General features: G+C 44.1%; 1 protein-coding gene across 1 annotated transcript in view; it reads left to right on the top strand.

The window, feature by feature from the left end:
• The first annotated feature begins 310 nt into the window (after window positions 1-310).
• The window catches only part of SLC6A11 (solute carrier family 6 member 11), a 130,227-nt gene continuing 111,084 nt past the window's right edge, over window positions 311-19,453 (top strand). The window contains exons 1-4 of the mRNA XM_055344737.1: window positions 311-580; window positions 3,497-3,631; window positions 3,748-3,888; window positions 7,258-7,348. Coding sequence (XP_055200712.1) covers window positions 331-580; window positions 3,497-3,631; window positions 3,748-3,888; window positions 7,258-7,348 — 617 coding nt within the window. The 5' untranslated portion in view covers window positions 311-330. The remainder of the gene's footprint in view (window positions 581-3,496; window positions 3,632-3,747; window positions 3,889-7,257; window positions 7,349-19,453) is intronic.

The following is a 19,453-nucleotide window of genomic DNA, read 5'->3' as shown; positions in this document are numbered from 1 at the left end:
TTTCCACTCTTGTCCTGAGGCCAGGAGGTGGGAGAGCACGAAGGAAGAGAGCGCAAGGTGCTCGGCGCGCGCAAGGTGCTCGGCGCGCGCAAGGTGCTCGGCGCGCGCAAGGTGCTCGCGGGCTCCCGGGCCCCGCGGGGCCGAGGCGGCGTCGGCGTCCCCGGCCCCGTCCCCGGCCCCGTCCCCGTCCCCGCGCTGGCCCGGCCCGGCCCGGCCCCTCAGCTCCACCCCCTGCCTCCCCCTCCCGCCCGCTCTCGCCTCCTGAAAAGCCAGCCCGCCCGGGGCGGCGGCGCAGAGTCGGGCCCGGCGCACGAGGCAGCCAGCGCGGCCATGACGGCGGAGAAGGCGCTGCCTCTGGGCAACGGGAAGGCTGCCGAGGAGGCGCGGGAGTCGGAGGCGCTGGGAGGCGGCGGCGGGGGCGCGGCGGCCGCGCGCGACCCGCGCGACAAGCGCGACAAGGCGGTCCACGAGCGGGGCCAGTGGAACAACAAGGTGGAGTTCGTGCTGAGCGTGGCCGGGGAGATCATCGGGCTGGGCAACGTGTGGCGCTTCCCTTACCTGTGCTACAAGAACGGAGGAGGTGAGGCGGCACTGGCAGCGCGAAGGAGGAGGAGGACGAGGAGGGGAGAGCCGCCCGGTGGGGGCGGGGAGCGGGGGCGGGGAGCGCGCGACCCCCCCCCCCCCCCGCGCCTGCGTGGAGCGGGACCCTGGGGCAGTGCCCGCCTCGGGCCCCCGGCGCGGGAGCTGCCCGCCCGGCTCTCCTAGCCCAGGGCTCCCGTGCACGTGCCGCCTCGCACCTGGATGTGCCGCCTGCTGGCACGCGGGGACTTGGCAGCCAGGTGCCTTCTGTGGCGGCGTGAGCTGGAGGCCTAGGCTAGGAGGCTTTGCTTCTGGTACTTGCCTTACTGCTTGGGGCGGGAGCCTCAGCTTCCCGGAAGCCCGCACCAAGGAAGGGGACCCTCCCTGATCATTATCTGAGTGGGTTCGGGTTTTGAGCGCTTAGTGAAAACAATGCCAGGCTCCATAACAAGCTTTACCCTACATCATCTCATTTCATCCTTAACGTCACCTTTGCGGGCATTGGTATACCCATTTTGCAGATGAGAATGCAAAGGGTCAAAGAAATAACCCCATAAGAGATAAAGATGGGATTCTGCAACCAAGGCCTGGTTTTAAACTGGGATTGGACTGACAACAGGGAAAAACTTGTAGGTGGCTCATGGATGTTTGATGTCCTGCCCGGTCTTTCATTTGCCCTTAAGGTGTTCACTAGGTCCCCTTTCCGGCCTATCTAGTGGAAACATCGGCACCAAGCAGTTTCTTTCACTGGTCTCAGAATCACCCACAACCAATAGCAACAACGCTGATTTGATGTTTAGGAGATGCTTAGAGATTGTGAAGTGGGGGACAGGGAAAGGAAGGAGAGGAGTCGTTCCTGGTGACATGCCCAAGTCCGTTTGCTGGAGATGCTGCAGTGAATCCTCAGATCTTTCAGCTCATGGAGTTTAGGAGCCTCTACCTGTGGTATCAACAGGACAGATAGCAGGTGCATGGCAAGGGACCCTGTGAAACCTTCTTGGGTGGCACGGTTTTTCCAAGGAGAAGCCTGTGTCTGTGTATCCCTTTCTTTGCTGTGCCCCTGCCCCTCCAGCAGATCCCCAGACCCCAACTGAAGGTGGCTCAGAAGTTGGCTGGCAGGGACCACACTGTTAGACTGCATGGAGCAGGACTTCCTGTGCGAGCAGTTGCAGGGAGAGCGAGAAGGGTACTGCTTGGCCCAGGCCCTTTCTTTGGAGACATTCATCCTGAAGGCACAGGCTGCTCCAAGCCTGCTCTGCACTAGTAATGAAGTGGCCGCTGGTGTTGGTGGCTTGGCATAAGGGAGAGAGGGAGTGGACTTGGAGACCTGGAACGTGCTCTGTGGCCTCAGCTGTGAGTTCTGCCTCTCTGCAGATTCAGCCATCATTAGTTGCCGTGTCTTCCTAGAAAACTGTGGAAACCTTTTAGGGTAATCTTGGGCAAAAATTGTTTTAACATCTTTTTTTAATACAGGAAATGGTCGTGCCAAAACAAAATGCATGCCTAAAAGGAGAAAACAGTAAGTTGGGTTAATTACAAATTATGCACAGATTTTTTAAAAAGTTGTAGTGAGTAAAGTTTAAAAATTAGCCTTTTTTTTTCCCTCTGAAACTTGCCAAAAAGTCTTCCTTGGGTACGCAGATATCCTGATTTAACTGAGCTAGTTATCTTAAGGATTATTAGCTTCATGAATACATAGGCTAAAAGCTTTTCAGAAAGTGCCATCTGTTAGGTTCTAGAGAGTTCACAGGTAAGCTAGCATATTAGGGAATCTACTGCAGCTTTTTGTAATCACTTAGACATATTCAACAAACGGACCCTCTTGTTCCTTTTCACACACTTTTTGCCTTCTGATACAGTTGAGGTATCTTGCCCTTTAAAAAAATATCTACACAATTCTATTCATAGATCCCAACAATAGTTTTTAAGATATTTCTTTCCCAACGTGAAACGTTAAAGAAAGCATCTTGCCCCAAAAAGCTAAGACCCTTTCAAAATCTGGTAGATGTGGTCCTACTATCAGGATTGATCAAAATTGTTGTTATTAAGGTTAAAGAGACTTCATTTAGCAAAAAGCAATTTCAGTTAAAGCCTTCATTTGTGCGATCAGATGGTGGGGAATTGCATGTGTTTTCAGGCTTTTGTTATTAGATAGGTGAGAGAGAATGAGGGATTTGGAAAAAATCCTTTTCTGGTTATAATAGCTCATTCACCTCAGTTATTTAATTTGTTTCACAGAAAGACCCAGGCAATGGGTATTGTGTATCAAGATAGGAGGACTAAAGCTTATGGTGGTCTTTTCCCAGACTGATACAAAGTCAGCCTTTCTGAATAGATAGATTCTTGCTGCAAACCCCTTATAATTCAGCTCCATACCTGACCCTCATGTGCTGGGGCCTGATACTGCTTATTGCACATCTCCTGGAGAATGCTTTTCTTAATGAAAAAGATTTTTTTTTTTTTCAGATCACTTCCAAGTAAATAAGAAGGGGCCCCTTCACCTAGCCTACTGAAGTTACTTTAGAATATTAGAATAGAAAAGAAGAATGTAATGTCCAGGGAGGGAGTGGATTTAACCTGTGCCTGGAGGGTGAAATATATAATTGTAGAGTCAACCAAAGAAAACACTTTTACATTATCATCTTAGATGCACATTTCTATGAGATAAGTGGTACAGATATCGAGTATTAAAGCCCCATTTTACAGATGAAGAGATTGAGTCTGGGAGATGTGATGTAGAAACAGCAGAGACCCAGGGCCATGTTTTCTGCCTGTGGTCCTCAAGGTGTGGACTTGACCTCAAGCTCAGAGAACATTATGTCTTGCACATAGTAGGTGCTTATTAAAGATTTCTTGTGCCAAACCTGAAGTAGTAGAGGCAATTTTAACCTCATTCCCTTACTTTGCATCCTTGTAGGGGCGTTCCTGATTCCCTACGTGGTGTTTTTTATTTGCTGTGGAATTCCTGTTTTTTTCTTGGAAACAGCTCTGGGACAATTCACGAGTGAGGGTGGCATTACGTGTTGGAGGAAAGTTTGCCCTTTATTTGAAGGTAAGCATTGAGATAGAAAATGAAATGGTGCCTAAGTGATGTCAGGCTGTGAAAAGTAGCTGAGACTATCTTAACAAGGTGGAGAGAGACACAAATCCCTCCCTTTGTTCTTTCAGGCATCGGCTATGCAACACAAGTGATCGAGGCCCATCTAAATGTATACTACATCATCATCCTGGCATGGGCCATTTTCTACCTAAGCAACTGCTTCACTACTGAGCTCCCCTGGGCCACCTGTGGGCATGAGTGGAACACAGGTATGGCCCCCAGGGAGGGTCTCTATGCTGGTCTTGCTGGAGGGCCTGGCATTGGGGGTATGCCCTTATCCTGGAGATCAATCCTGGCCTTTGTCCTCTTGACATGGGGCCAGATTCCCCTGAAATTGGAGGTCAGTTCTGTACCAGATCTGGTTGCATTCTGTGGGTTGCAGCCCTGAGCCTATGCTGAGCCCTGGCCCAGAATTGGCACAGGTGGAAGAGTGGTGATATCCTTTCCTCACTTTGCCAAATACAGAGACTGAGCCCTTTGCAGACAGAGTAGGGGTTCAGGCTCCAGTTCCAACCCTACTTCTTGGGGTATCAGATTTTCTTCTGCAAAATGAAGGGGTTAGGCTAGATCAAGGATTGCAAACCAGGGGCCTACCGACCAATTAGGCTTTATATCAGTGATCAGCAAATTTCAAAAATGTGTTTGGTTGTCAATTTTTTTTTTTTGGTTGTCAAAATATAAAACCCAGAAGACCTCACATGAAAATCCAGATTTCCAGCTTCTCTTGAAAAATTAAAAGATTTGGCAACAGCAGATCCACATTCCCACCTACTTGCTTGGCAGCAATGCTAATAAGCACTTGTCTTTAGATAAGTCCTCTATCCTCAAGTTGACCACAGTCTCCACCCAGCCCACATTACCTATTTACTTTACCTACCTAACCCAGTTAGATATTTGAATTTACCACTCTCCCACTCCCTTGAATGAATAACTTTTTAGGTTACTTTGGATTTTAATGTGCTGTTTGCTTTTTGATTTGTCCATCCCATCAAGATTAAGTTTTATAATCCAGGGAGGGCAAATAACATGTTTAATCCCTATCTGTGATGGCCATGCTCAGAGCAGACATCACTAATAGATCATAGAACTCTTTCCTTTTGAGTTTAGTCTTGGCTTCAGAACCCTTCTCAGCATTGTTCCAGGCAGCCACTGCCTTTTGATTGGAATCAGCACACATGCTCACCACCTGTGTTATAACCTGTGGTTAGGTTGTCCCTGGAAGTGGCTTGTCGTCCTGAAGGCTAAGAAAGTAAGACTGGGTAGGATGTTGGTTACCAGCAGAAGGAACAGTAGGAATTAGGCCTAGAAAATACTATGAAGTAGTTTCTAGTCCTGCATGACTTTATCCTGCTCCCACCCATTGCATTTCCTGGAGGTCTCACTGTCTCTTTAGGTCACTGGTTCTTAACCTTTCTTTGGCCAGGGACTTCATAGAGATGTTTATCAAATTAAAATTCAAGGATATACTCTTAGAGGCCCGTGAGTCCTCCATGATAATTTAATTGTGTTTGTTTCTTTTGAGGACACTCTAAAAATATGCACATGTTCTGGATTCTCTACACAACCACCTTATAACTGAGGACAGTCGGGAGATTTCAGTGCCTGATTTTGTGCGTGTTTATAACTTAAGATGTAGTCTTGATAAATAGGATGATGGTGGCCAATGGAGAAGAGGGGAGAGATTTAATTTATAAATAGTACTTTGGTACTGAGTGAAGTCCAGTTAAGAATGCAACAAACTGTAAGAATAAAGATATTGTGAAAGCCTGACCAAATCAAAAGGGTAGTAGAATTGAATCTCATGTAGCCAGTGGAAGAATAGGCAAGCTGAACTCAATAGACCCTGCCTCCTCCCTGTCGATTCCTTTTTTTTGTTGGGAAATCCATTTAATTTCACAAAATGACATTATCCTACACATCCATTTTATGCTATCAATTTGATTTGTGTTCTGTAGTTGATATTTAATGTATAATTTAATTCTGGCTTTTTTATATGAATACTATAATCACAAATAACTTATAACTCATTTGTACATAATTAAATGTCATTTTAATAAAAATACCTTGTCAACATTGGATGTCTGAGAAATTTTTTTACTCTAGAAAAAAAAAACCGAGAAACATTGTTTTAGAGACTGATCAAAACTAAAGGCTCCTCTCTCTGGAAAAAGGCACAAGGGTACCTAGAATCTCAGTTTTTCAGATTCCTTTCGGGACTTTGTGGACCTCACAGAACCCCCCCCCCCCCACTCCTTTCAGAATATGGTTAGTATTTGTCAAGAGGAGCTGGAAGGAGGCGGATGATCAGAGGACATTTCCCCAGCAGACTGCAAACCTTTCTTTTACTGGCTTGCAGCCCACCATTCTCTTAATAGTGTGTAAACACTTGTGATGTGTAAAACATCATGTGTGGGAGGTGCTTCTGCTCCAGAGTTTACAGATGTAGTTGGAGGGTTTGCACACATGTGAGGAGAGAGCAGTGCCGGAGGGAGGTGGAGCACTGGCTCTGTGCTGACCCCGGTGCTGGGTGCAGGACCTCCAAAGTGAATGGTACAGCTGCACTTGGGGAGTTCACAGTCTGATGGTGGCCAAGGTGCCTCTGTAACCAGGGGTGCTGTAAAGAGGTATAAGTCCCATGGTGGGGAACAGACCTGGGTGATAACCATAACAAAAGAGATGGAGCACTGACTGGAGTCTACTCCCAGGTATGTCCCTAAATGGCTGGTGACTTTGTAGAGGAGGGAGAGAGTATGGATGTGGGTCCTCTGAATATTTCTGAACCTTAGATTCTCTTCTTCAAAATAAAGGGAGTTGGAGAAGGTGGTTCCTTGGAAGGCCTTTAAATCCTAATTTTCTTAGACTTTAGGAGGAGGAAGATTGAGGAAGTCTTCCTGGCGGAGGGGGTTGATCTGAACCATTAAGGTTAAACAGTTAGATGTTTTTACTTGAAATTCAAATTCCCCCATAGTTTCAAATTCCCCAAGTTTCATGAAATGAAGAGACATTTGATAAGTCCTTTCTTGCTTGGACTGATCAAGTGAGGGAATGGTGAAGAAAGCAGAAATCCTTTACACATATAGGCTTGTGACATCTCATCCAGTTATCACATCTTTATGAGGTAGCTGCAATGTTAGTATCTTTCTACACGAAGAAAAACTGAGTCTCAACTGTATTACTGTCATAGGGACCCCATGACTGACCCACTCCTTTCATTCCTTTATTCCTGCTGGGGCCACTGGGCAGGGCAGAAATGCCATGGACATGTCTTCAGTAGGGAAGTAGAAAAAAGGAAAGGAAATTAGGGAGCAAGGCACAGGGAAAGAGTTTGATAGGGCATATGGAGTGGAAATGAGAGAAGGTACCCTGCCCCCAAAACTTTTCCTCTTGTTCTGATCAGACCAAACCTCTCTCTTAAACTGTAAGTTATTGATTGATTTCCATCCCCAATGTTCTCTGAGGCATGTTTGCTTGGAGTGGCTGGGTAAAACCACCTGGTTGCATCATCATTTCTGAATGTTTCCCAAGATCCAACCCTTGCAGAGGTTAATCTTATATTTCTTGTCTTGTTTTCACTGTAGAGAATTGTGTGGAGTTCCAGAAACTGAACATGAGCAACCACAGTCATGTGTCCCTGCAGAATGCCACCTCTCCCGTCATGGAGTTTTGGGAGTAAGTGGAAAATGACTTGTGTCCCTTGGCCTGTGAGGCCTCTGTCCTGGTCCTGTTCAGTTAACATTGCCCCCACCCTGGGAAAAGTCTGGCCTCTTCTTTCTATGGCTTCACACTTCCTGGCTTCTGTGGGCATTTGACTGCTTTGGAGACCAGTGTGAAGATTTTAGAGGTTTCCCAAAGGAGCAGCTAAGGAGAAATGTTTTCTTGTTCTTTGATGACATGTCAGCATGCCTGGTTGCTTATTAGGGTAAGAAGTGGTGGTAAAATGATAGTCAAAAAAAAAAAAAAAAGGCATTTTTAACAAAAGAGGAGACATAGTGTGTTTGTGATAAGCTAAGTCAAAACTATATTTAGCCTGGAAAGCAGAAGTCTTCAGGGGGAGGGGACAGGTTTGTTTTCTTTTGGTAGCTGAAGTGTCATGCACAAAGGAAGCAGATCAACTTTAATGGTAGAGGTTATAAAGGGAAGATTTCAAATGTGCTTAAGGGAAGAGCTCAATTTCACAGCACTGGTCTGCACGTACTTCCGAAGGTTGTGATCACCCATCCCTGAAAGTGTTTAGCTGGTTGAGGGCTGTCACTCATTGGGGAGATATCTGAATCCAACATTACAGGCTGTAATTATGTGGATGGGCATTTTCCTAGAGGTGGGCATTTTTCCGTCAGCATTCCAGAGGGGTCTATGACCTAGCAGTTACAGGGCTGCCACGTGTGATTATAGAAGTCATTCACTGCACAACCCTAGGGGGTATCATTTATATTGTGAAATGTGTGTTCCAGAATTGTGCATTCCCAACTTGTATAACAGTACACAGTGGCCCTGACTCAGGATCTCCTGAGTAGGGATAGGAGGATCCCTTATTCCAGGTATTGAAGAGATGTTTCTTCTGTGAGTCAGAGGTTGGGCTAAATGCTTTTTGAGGCTTTTCAGTCCAAAAAAAAGTATGGCTTTATACAAGAGCATCCCCTACACTAATTCCTAATGCCGATTATCAGTAGCATAGAGGGGCAGTGGTTTTATGAGTGATTTAATTATCTTCCCAGATTCCATTCACCTCCTTCCCTCTTTAGAGGTCATGATACTGAATTTAAACTTAACATTCTTATGTTTATACTTAATGTGTGTGTGTGTTATCTTACATATATACACACATTATACATTAATATGTAATTCTATATTTTAATTTTATATAAGTTTTACATTAAGATATATATCTATAAACTATTTGTATATTAATAGTACATGTGTTGTATATTCATCTCCTGAATAGTACCTAGACCTTTCTTCCATACTTAAAAATTTCGTATTGATGATATCCATTACTTACATTTTCTTACAACCTTGTTTCTTTGCTCCACGTTGGTTTTCAGATGTTCCCGTGTTGATATACATGTAGCTTTGGTTCATTTATTTTTTCCTGCTGTATAGTATTTCAATACATAAAAAGACAACACTGTGTTTAGCCAGCTCCTCTTGATGGGAATTTAGACTTTCTCCTATTTCCCACTGTTATAAGCACACTGAATAAATATCTTGTCCATGCTTCCCCATGTGTCTGAATGAAGGGTTCTAGGCCATACAGAGTAGAATTACTCATAGTATGGTGCAAGCATTATGGGTTTTATCAGATAATGTCAAACTGCTTTCTGAAAAGATTTTTCTAATTTACTTTCTCAACACTAGTGTATGTGAATTCTACTGTTCTATATTCTAGACAGTACTTGGTCTGGTTGATTTTTAAGTTTTGAATCTTGCTATTTCAAGTTGGCATTCCTCTAATTACTTGCGAGGTTGATCACCATTTCATGTTTTTTCCTGTTTGGGTTCCTCATCTGTGAACTTCCTGTTCATATCCTTTTCTCTTTGGATGTCTTTTCTAATGGGTAGGAATTTTGATACATTCTAGATAATAGTATATTGATACTTTCTAGATGTAAGTATGCTGCAAATAGCTTTTCCTACTGTGTGGCTTTTCTTATTTATTTATGGCATATAGGAGTTTCAACTTTATTGAAATCAGATTTGCCAGTATATTCTTTTTGGTTTACATAGTTGGTACCTTATTTAAGATGTATTACCCTACCCCAAACTTGTAAACATCTTCTGTATTTTCTTCTAATAGTTTTAAAAGTTTCTGTTTTCATATTTAGGAATTTTATTTTTGCATATGATGTAGGGGTTCAGGATTTGTTTTGTTTTGTTTTTAATATAAATTACCAATTTTTTCAGGAGTATTTGCTGAATAATTCACATTTTCCTACTGGTTTGTAATGCTCTCTTTCATATATAATTTTCCTGAAAGTACAGGTCTGTTTTGGGGCTCTGTGTTCCATTCCCCTGGTCTCTTTGGCTAATTGTGTGTTAATACCACACCTATACTTTTATTGTAAGCCTAGAGGTAGTAAGACAAGTCTCTCACTTTATTATTTTCCAAAATTATTTTAGATTCAGCTTTCAGGTTAAATCACAGTAAAGAAAAAATAACTCTATGGGGATTATGGTTGGCAGTATATTGAATATATAGGTTAATTTGAAGAAAATGGACATCTTTATGATTGAGCGTCTCTGTCAATGAACTTGGTATAGCTCTCCTTTTATTTGGGTTTTTTTAAATGCCCAATACATTAGTATTACTTAAATGTCTGTAGAGTAGCAGCATTAGAATCACCTGGTTAGAAATACAGATTCTTCAGCCCTTCCCAGACCTACTGAGTCATAGTCCCAAATACAACATACATAAGATGTGTGCTAGAGAGGAGGCTGCTGTGGTGGGTGGGCCAGTGTGGCCTTTCCCAGCTGCAGTGGGCTATGATTTCCCAGAGGAATGTTACAGAGACTTATTTCAAGCTGCACATTTAAGGGTCTATAAGACAGGATCTCTGTGCTTCCTTAGGGAACCTATCCTGAAACTCCACACTGGACAAGATCTCATAGTAACTTACCGTTGTTTTGCACCATCTATTTCCTTTGTAATATATATATATACATACATATATATACATATATATATATGTATGTATAAAACCTCAATTAAATCATTTTTTGTGCAACATGTTTGTTTATTGTCTGTATTCCCTAAAAGGTAGTCTTACAACAACACCTTGTTTGGCTTTATTTACTATTGCTGGTCTTGGAAGACCCCTCAGTGAATATTTACAGAATGGATAGATGCATGGGAGGAAGGCAGGCAGGCAATATTTTCTAGAAAACATTACACAAAGAGTCAACATTCTCTGACAAGAACTCTTCCTGTTACTAATCTGCCCAGCCAATATCATTGATTGCTTCCCGGATCCCTTTGTGATATACATATTATCAACTTATTTGGACACTAAGTGGTGGGAGAAGACAACTAACCCGCATCTTTATGTGTAACTGGACCTTTTGGCCTACCACTTGACCATTCCCAATGAAAGTCCATTGGAGAATGAACCAGTGATTCTAGTTTTCTATTAAGACTGCATCTTTATTATCTGTGCTGTTTTGAATGCTACATCCTTAAAGCTCTCGAATACTGGTGTGACACATTTTCATAAGATGCTTTTGTCAGACAGCTATAGTTCATCTTTTCACAGAGTTGAGCTTGCAACAGAGACTCCGTGAGATGTTCGTAATATCCTACAAAAATCTGCTGGGGGCCACATAAATTTGAGAAGGGCTGAAGGCTGTACTCTTCAGCAAGAACATCTATTTCTTTGATTAACTCAGATTCCTCAACATCTTTTCCTGTGGAATCATTTGGAACCTTTCCCTTTCTCCCCTTCTGACACTTCCACCTCCCTGAATGCTAGCAGTCCACAAAACACAGTTGGACACATACTATGTTAAGAGGGAGTTTTTCCTTAAATTCAGCCAAGAGTTGACTTCTGGGGCTTTGTATAAAGCATGCCTAATTTTTCACCAGTGTGACAGCCCTTCAAGTATTGGATCAAGTTTCCTCAGAAGCATTTCTTCTTTGGTTCTTTTCACTGTTTCCTTGTGTGGCTGGCTCACAGATGCCTCATCTTGGTTCAGGTCCCAGGTATGCTCCTGTTACCTTTCCTCACTGCCTCTGACTCCAGGGACCTCCTTTAGGGATGCACTGCTTGATCAGAATAGAATTCCTCGGCCGCCTGCTCATTCTCTCATTTCACAAATGTCTGAGCTCCTGGTGCATGCACATAGGAAGGACTACTGCACATTTGGAGGAGGCAATAATCTGGGATGCAGTTCTTGCCCTCTAGAAGCAGAGGTGAGACAAGCTCCTAAACTACCATAAAATCTGTTACAAGGTGCTACTTCCCTGCCATCACCAGTCATGGCTTCACCTTGACCCTGGGCACCTGGCCCAAATATCCCCTCTCCTGCCATCTTAAGGGTTCATTTCCCTTTTCAGGGTATAAATTGTTGGCTTAGCCAGTGAGAACCAAGACTGGAAAATCTTAGATTCTGGCTCAGGCAGGTGGCCTATCGGGAAGGGCCGTTTGTCTTTCTGATGTCAGATTTCAAAATTAGGCCATCCTGGTTTTCTTAGAAACTCATTATGCATCTAGCATCTGAGCATTTTTCTAAATATGTTTGCAGTTCTAAATTTTAAGCCCTCTGTTGGGATTGAGTACTGTCAAATATGTAACCAGCCTCATGGCATCAGGTGGGATTTGCTCTTTCTTCACTTAAGACCGTGAATCCCATTGGTCCACAGGTCTTCAGCAAATCCATGTATTGCTGTGTATACAATTGAAATCACTTTTGCATGGTGTCCATTTAACCAGCATTTGTTGAGCACATACTGTGTGCTGGGCCTGAATTAAGTTCTAAGGGTTTTCAGTTCTATATCTTTATTCAGAAGGATGAGGTCCTATCTTTCTGGTTTACCTTCACTGGATGAGTTTTTAAATTTTAATTATTTCTAAATCATGTGCCACTTGATTTTCTTTGGACACAAATTTTGGGAGGCAGAGGAACTGGAGTGAAACCCTGATTCTTTCTGTGGACCCAGGGCCCAGCACTGCTTCCCTCTCAGACTCCTTCCCCTCTACCATTGCCCTCATCTACACAGGCCTTCTTTCTGTCCTTTGTATATACTTGTCCCACACTCAGTCACAGGCATTTGTTATTCCCTTTGTTTAGCAGACTCCTCACCAGATCCTTATGTATCTGGCTCCTTCTTATCATTGCATCTTTTTTTTTTCCCTAAGATTTTATTTATTTATTCATGAGAGACACCGAGAGAGAGGCAGAGACATAGGGAGAGGGAGAAGCAGGCTCCCCACAGGGACCCTGATGCAGGACTCCATCCCAGGACCCCAGGATCATGACCAAAGGCAGATGATCAACCACTGAGCTACTCAGGTGCCCCTTACTTCTTACTGCAGATGGGCCGCCCTCTCTGACCATCCCAGCTACATCAGCACTCAGCTTCTCTCAACTCCATCGCTCTGTTCTGTTGTCTACAAAGCACTTCCTGTAATCCTCATGTCTTTGTTTACTTCCATATTTTCTCCCTCCCTCCCTTAGAATATAAGCCCCATGCCAGCAAGGACTGTCTTTGTTTCCTGTTGTTTTGACAACACATTCTAGGTACTTAATAAATATTAGTAGAGATGGATGAGTGAATGAATGAATGAATGGATGTTTTTTAACCCCTTAGAGTTTGTTGTCCTTATTTGTAAGTTGGGAGTGATAATGATAACACCCACCTACAATGCTGAGATGAGGATTGGATAAGTCCTCGCCTGTATTGAGCCCAGTATGGCTTAGACCCTTTGGAAAGGATTGATTGCAGAAAGAATGTTCATGATTGACTTTCCTGTTTGTGAGATGGGGATGAGCCCGGTTCCCCACCCTGCCACCTTCTCTGGATTGCTGTGAGGATTAAAGGAAAGAACATACACTAAGACCTTGGATGGGTTGTAAGTTAGGTGCCCACCTTAGCTCCTGACACTGAGGCTCAGTGCCTCTCTTCAACCCACCTCTGCACATGAAGATTCATGGCTGGTCCTCATGCAGAATTGGCTTGTGTGTCTGGAGCAATCTTTGAGCCTCCTACTGAAGGGTCAGAAGTGCCCCCCACTCCACCCCGCCTCAGACCCTTTCCCTAAGTCAGAACCCAACACTGGGTGGCACCATCTACTTCTGCTAGTTTGGAGTACCTTACTCCCAATATATTACCTCCTTCATGTACATAGTGTAGACTTCAGCCAGCAAGTTCTAAAACCCAGTTTAAGTCCTCTCTTCCTCCACCAGCCCAACACACCACCCAGGGTAGCTAACCTCCCTGAGCCTCCATCTGCTTCTCTGAAAATGGGATGGTAATAGTACCTAACTCTCAGGGGGGTCAGAGCATTGGATGAGATGAGGCCTATGTGCTTCCCACGTGGTGAGTACTCAATATGTAGTAGCTAATTTTTAAAAGGAAGCTGTCATTCAGCTCTTTGAAAGCCTACCTGGATTCTTTTCAGCATTCTTAGAGAAGGCTCATTAGCTAGTTCTGTTTGCCCCTTAGAGTGGATCTGAAGAACTCTCAGTGCATTTTCTTCACTTGATTGTTGTTTTGACATTTTCTGAGAACCTTCAAGGTGCTGGGCACCTTGTCAGTAGCCAGAAAGATCAGGGGGCTTCTATCTGTACCTGAAGAAGCATATAGCTTAATAAGAGGAAGCTGGAAAGTAAAAATATAATAATAAAATAAGATTTTTTTGAAATATAAAGCAACATATTTGTAGGATAGCTGCCTTGAGCTTAGATGAGGAGGCCTGGATGCCTGGGCTTTGGGGAAGGCTTCGTGGAATTGCTGAGGCTTAGCTGGGTTTTGCAGGGTGAATAGAAGTTTATGTGTTTGCCAGTGTAGTGAGTGAAGACTATGCCGGGTGGAGGAAATAGCACAGATAAGAACCCAGACACCTGAAGCTATATGTTGAGGTTTGTAGACTTTACCTGCAGTGCTACTACCTGTGGAGCCTGGGGAAGGGTGGAGGACTTTGCTGAGGAAGTAGACAGGACCAGAACATCTGGTCAGTCACAAGTCTCTATGAAGTACCTACCCTATGTCAGGTATCATCGTAGGTTCTGGGATACGGCATGAACAAAACAAAAGACTTGCCTGGTGGAGCTGACATCATAGATAGCCAAATAAGCAGAAAGTATTAGGTTAAGTCAGGATTGGTCTGCTGAAGAAACAGCAAGCAGGGAGCAAAAGTGTCACAGGATCAGGGAAGGCCTCTTTAAGGAAGTGGCATTTGAGCTGGACCTGAGAGGAGTGAGGGAGGCAGCCTTGTGGATATTGGGGATGAGCCCTTGGGCCAAAGGAGTAGCAGGAGCCATGACCCTGCAGTGGGAGAATGTTTGAGGTGTTTGGGGAAGAGCAGGCAGCCAGTGAGGCTGGAACCAAGTGCGAAGGACTTCAGTGCCTTTCCGAGGGCTGTATCCATGGAATAATAGGATCAGATCTGGGATTAAGACCGATCACCCACGCTGCCAGGTGGACGCAGGAGGCAGGGGCCATGGGGGCGCTTTCTTGGTCCAGGTGCATGAAATTGAGGTTTCTGCCTGGAGAGAAGGCAGGTGGGGTTGGGAAGTAGTGTCTTGACCTGTCAGGGAAGATAGGTAGAAACAGTCTTGTGGGGATGATGGTAATTCTGCTTGGCCATGCCACGCCCCAAGAGAGTAAGAAAGCTTGCCCTTCTGATCCATTAATGCCTCCCACCTACCCACTGGCACTAAGATACTTACTACCCACACACATCCTTGGTGGGCTTTTCCTAATGGGGGCAGATGGGAGGCTCTAAATTTGCTTGGACTCTCTCAGCTTTTACACAGCAGTGGAAGCCAAGTTAGCAATAACCCTGAGTGCTTGGCCAGCACGTTTGCTTTGTCCCCATAATCCTACTTCTGGAAATTTATTCCACTGGGGTGACCACACTAGTTAGAAACAGCATGCCAGCAGCAACACTGTGTTAATTTTAATAAAAAAAAAGGACACATGTAAAATGTTCTAAAATATGATACTGATTAGATAAATTATGGTATATGTGCAAGAACTGCTAAAAAGGAATGAGCAGAAAATGTGTTGATGTGGAAAAATATCTCTAAGGTAAAATGAAGTGGAAAAAGCACAGTGTAGAATGTTATATATAATACTATAATTAAAAAAATATAGGGCAACCCGGGTGGCTCAGCATTTTAGCACTGCCTTCAGCCCCGGGTGTGATGCTGGAGACCCGGGATCAAGTCCCACATTGGGCTCCCTGAATGGACCCTGCTTCTCCCTCTGCCTGTGTCTCTGCCTCTCTTTCTCTCTGTGTCTCTCATGAACAAATAAATAAAATCTTTAAATATATATATATTTAAGTGTATGTGTATGTGTATATATATATGTGTGTGTGTGTATATATATATATATATATATATATATATATGCCATATTCCCATAGAATGTTTTTGGAAGGGTACATAGGAAGCTATTGACTGTGGTGATCACTCAAGAGTGGGATGGGGGCAAGCAAGGGTGTAGAAAAAGTTTTATTTTTTGTTTTATACTTTTTTGTACTATTTGAGTTTAAAAAAATTAAAACCAGGAACATGATGCTTTCATAATTTTTTTTTTAAATAGGAGCTTGAGGAGTTACTGAATATACTGTCATTTATTATAATGATTCCCTCCTGAGTGACAAATCCCAATTACAACCCTGGTTTTACCTTAATAGTCATTATTTATCTTACAAATCATTTTTGTTAACATTATCTGATTTAATTTTATAGCAGTCCACTGAGATTAGCAGAAGAAAGAAAAAAATCTCCATTTTTCCATTAAACATAATCTTGGAGAAGCTGAGGGTTTGCCCAGTTCATATAATAAAACTCAAAACTCTTGGCTCCCACTGCCTCCCCTCCCCAGGCAGCCCTGGTTTCTCCAAAGGGCCCTGCTCTGGAGTGTGTGTGGGAGGGGGGAGGCTGCCTCCCCCTACATGTGCTTCCCCATGGACTGAGGAATTCACTTCCTTCCTGCTGAGTCCTCACCACCAGAGAGGTGTTGGGGGCCCAGAGTTAAGGAGAAGAGTAAAGGGGTCCTGCTGAGATGTACAAGGTTTTACCATACCAGCCTCAGTGGAAAGGAGCTGGCCTGGGCAAGCCCTTCTCAGCTCTCAAGAGATGCACCAAAGCAAATCCAGATCGGCACTTTGCATCCTCTTTATCCTAATTATTTAATATTTCACTGATGGCAATAGTAGTGAATGTCATGATTCAGACACAACAGCTGCATAAATGTGATATGTTTGTGTATCACATATTAAAATATGTGTTTTCATCAGTTCAGGTTGCTATAACAAAAATACCACAGAGCTGGGTGGTTTAAACATTTTATTTCTCACAGTCCCAGAGGCTGGAAGTCCAAGATCTAGGTGGTGACAGATTTGCTGTGTCATGAAAACTTATTTCCTAGTCATAGATGGCCATCTTCTTGTGTGTCCTCATGTAGTGGAAGGGGCAGGGAACTCCCTGGAATCCCTTTTATGAGGATATTAGTCCCTTATTAGGATTCTATCCTCATGACCTAATCACCTCCCATGGCCCCATCTCCTAATACCATCACCTTGGGGATTGGGATTTAATGTATGAACTTTGAGTCTGTTGTAGCATGTTCCTCCTGGACCCACCTCCTAAGAAAAAAACTATTAACAATTCAGAGTCTCTTCCTCCCAGTATTTTCCCATACATTTAGTATCATTCTTCTTAACTTTTCTTTTTGTCCTGTCTATTGATGGAAATGAGTTCCCAGTTTCAGGAATTAAATTCTATTAAAGGTCAACTGCATTTTACAGAAGTGGGTTCTCTAGTGGACACTTGGATTTCCCTTTTGTAAAAATAGTTCTTTGTTTTTTGCAGAAAACGTAGAAAGCATGTTTAAGTAAAAGAAGGCAAAAGAATACACACAAGAGGATTTCAATTTCCACACTGCTTAGGCTGAGAGGGATTACTTGTGGCTCCCTTATTTCCAGCAGATAGGCCCTGGTAACCACCCCTGAAGCAGGACCTAGGCCTCCCATTCAAGGAGCAGCATGCAGCACTTCCCCACTGCCAGTGATGGAGGCCCAAGGGGAAAGGGTCCCCCTCACCCCTGTTGTGAGCTCTCTGCCCTCAGTTGTCAGCATTGGGGTACCTGCTTGCATAGAGCCCTCGCCACAAGAAGGACCATAGCTCAGAGTCCTGCTGATGATACAGATTGAACACAACTCTGAAAGCAGAGCTTAGGGTAGAAGCACTGCTTGTATACAGAATTACTGAAGTGCTCTTTGAAAGAACAGTGATGTGATATGGAGACACAGAGACCTGGGCTTTGGGACCAGACAGCAAGAATTTGAATCCTGTTGCTGTCATGGATTAGCCTTGTGTTCATCACTTAAGTCTCTGCGATGCGCTTTCCTTGCCTGAAGAATGGGAGGAAGAGATAGTAATTGGGCTTAGTAAGTGCTGAAGAGCTATGATCTACTACTATTATCTTTTGTTGATTGGTGGAGTAAAGATATTTGTATATAAAATCAGCCACGAGTGTTTTTGTTTTCACAAACACAAAAATCGCGGAGGTCTTACACTAAATAATGGGACGTAGCAGTGTACTGAACCAAAAGGGCTTTGTCTGAGGTTCCTTTTATGTCTTGTTGGGTGGAGCAAGGGAAGGGAAGCACTGCTTGTGTGCCCTGGCCCTGAACATGCCCTCTAGCTGTGCTATTTCAATTTAATCCACCCACCCGGGGGATAAATGATATAGCATCCCTTAGGGGTCCTCATCCCACACAGGGGTTTCTGAGGCAGAGAGAAGTTAAGGGACTTGTCCAAATGGACCCTCAGCAAGCCAGAGCCAAACCTGGGCTGAGAGCAGACCTCTCCAATTCCACCTGCGTCCCTTCGCCCCTCCAGGTCCCTCCTGCCTGTGTCATTAATATGACAGCAGCTTCCTGTTTTATCCTGTGACAGAATGTGACTGGCATGTCCTTTCTCTCTGCAGGCTGGTGGACCTATGCTCTTGAAAGAATAGTTTTTTTTAGCAGAGGGGGAGATATAATTGATGGAGAGAGGGAGAAACTAATGGGGAATAAAGAGAAAGCTCTGGTACCCAGCAAAAACAAAATAGAACCACCTTTTGGGTTACATCTTTACTGGATTTCAAGAGATTCCCTTAGGAAAAGGCTTGAACCTTGGTTTTAGAAGAATAGTATGGTTTCCAGCTGAGCCAGGTATTGCATGTGACACTGGCAGACTCTGATCTGCTGTGATGACAGATGTAAATTGATGCTGGCCTCCTGGAGTATATAGCACATGGCCTTGTAGCTGGTGGCATAGGCGTTTAATGAATGACTTTAATTAAGACTCAGGCTCGGGATCCCTGGGTGGCACAGCGGTTTAGTGCCTGCCTTTGGCCCAGGGCGCGATCCTGGAGACCCGGGATCAAGTCCCACGTCGGGCTCCCGGTGCATGGAGCCTGCTTCTCCCTCTGCCTGTGTCTCTGCCCCCTCTCTCTCTCTCTCTCTCTCTCTCTCTCTGTGTGTGTGTGTGTGTGACTATCATAAATAAATAAAAATTAAAAAAAAAAGACTCAGGCTCAAAATGCGTAAGAGGCTGTTACCAAATTTTAGTGCATTATCTCTATTCTAGATGATTCTTTAAAAAAGATTTTATTTGCTTATTTGACACAGAGAGAGAGACAGAAAATATGTACACGCAGGGGAAGCAGCAGGCAGAGGGAGAGGGAGAGACTCATCTCTCACAGAACAGGGAGCCGAATGTGGGGCTCGATCTCAGGACCCTGAGATCATGACCTGAGCCAAAGGCAGACGTTTAACCAACTAGCCACCCAGGCACCTCTATTCTAGATGATTTTTAATGAAATTACAAGAAAATATTTGAAAGTCCCCAGATTTACACACACACACACACACACACACACTGTCTGCCCTACACTGCTCCTGGAAGGCATCCAGGATGTGGAAAAAGCACCAGAACTGGGGGATCGGACTCTTCCACTGACTGGTGGGGCCCCTGGGCATGTGATTTGGAACCTCTGTTCCCTCATTGGTGAAATGAGTATACCCCAACCCCTCAAAGTGTAAAGTGATGATGGTGGGT

This window comes from Nyctereutes procyonoides, unplaced genomic scaffold, assembly GCF_905146905.1.
Source record: "Nyctereutes procyonoides isolate TBG_1078 unplaced genomic scaffold, NYPRO_anot_genome, whole genome shotgun sequence".
Lineage (NCBI taxonomy): Eukaryota > Metazoa > Chordata > Mammalia > Carnivora > Canidae > Nyctereutes > Nyctereutes procyonoides.
This window is presented reverse-complemented; position numbering and strand designations above follow the sequence as displayed.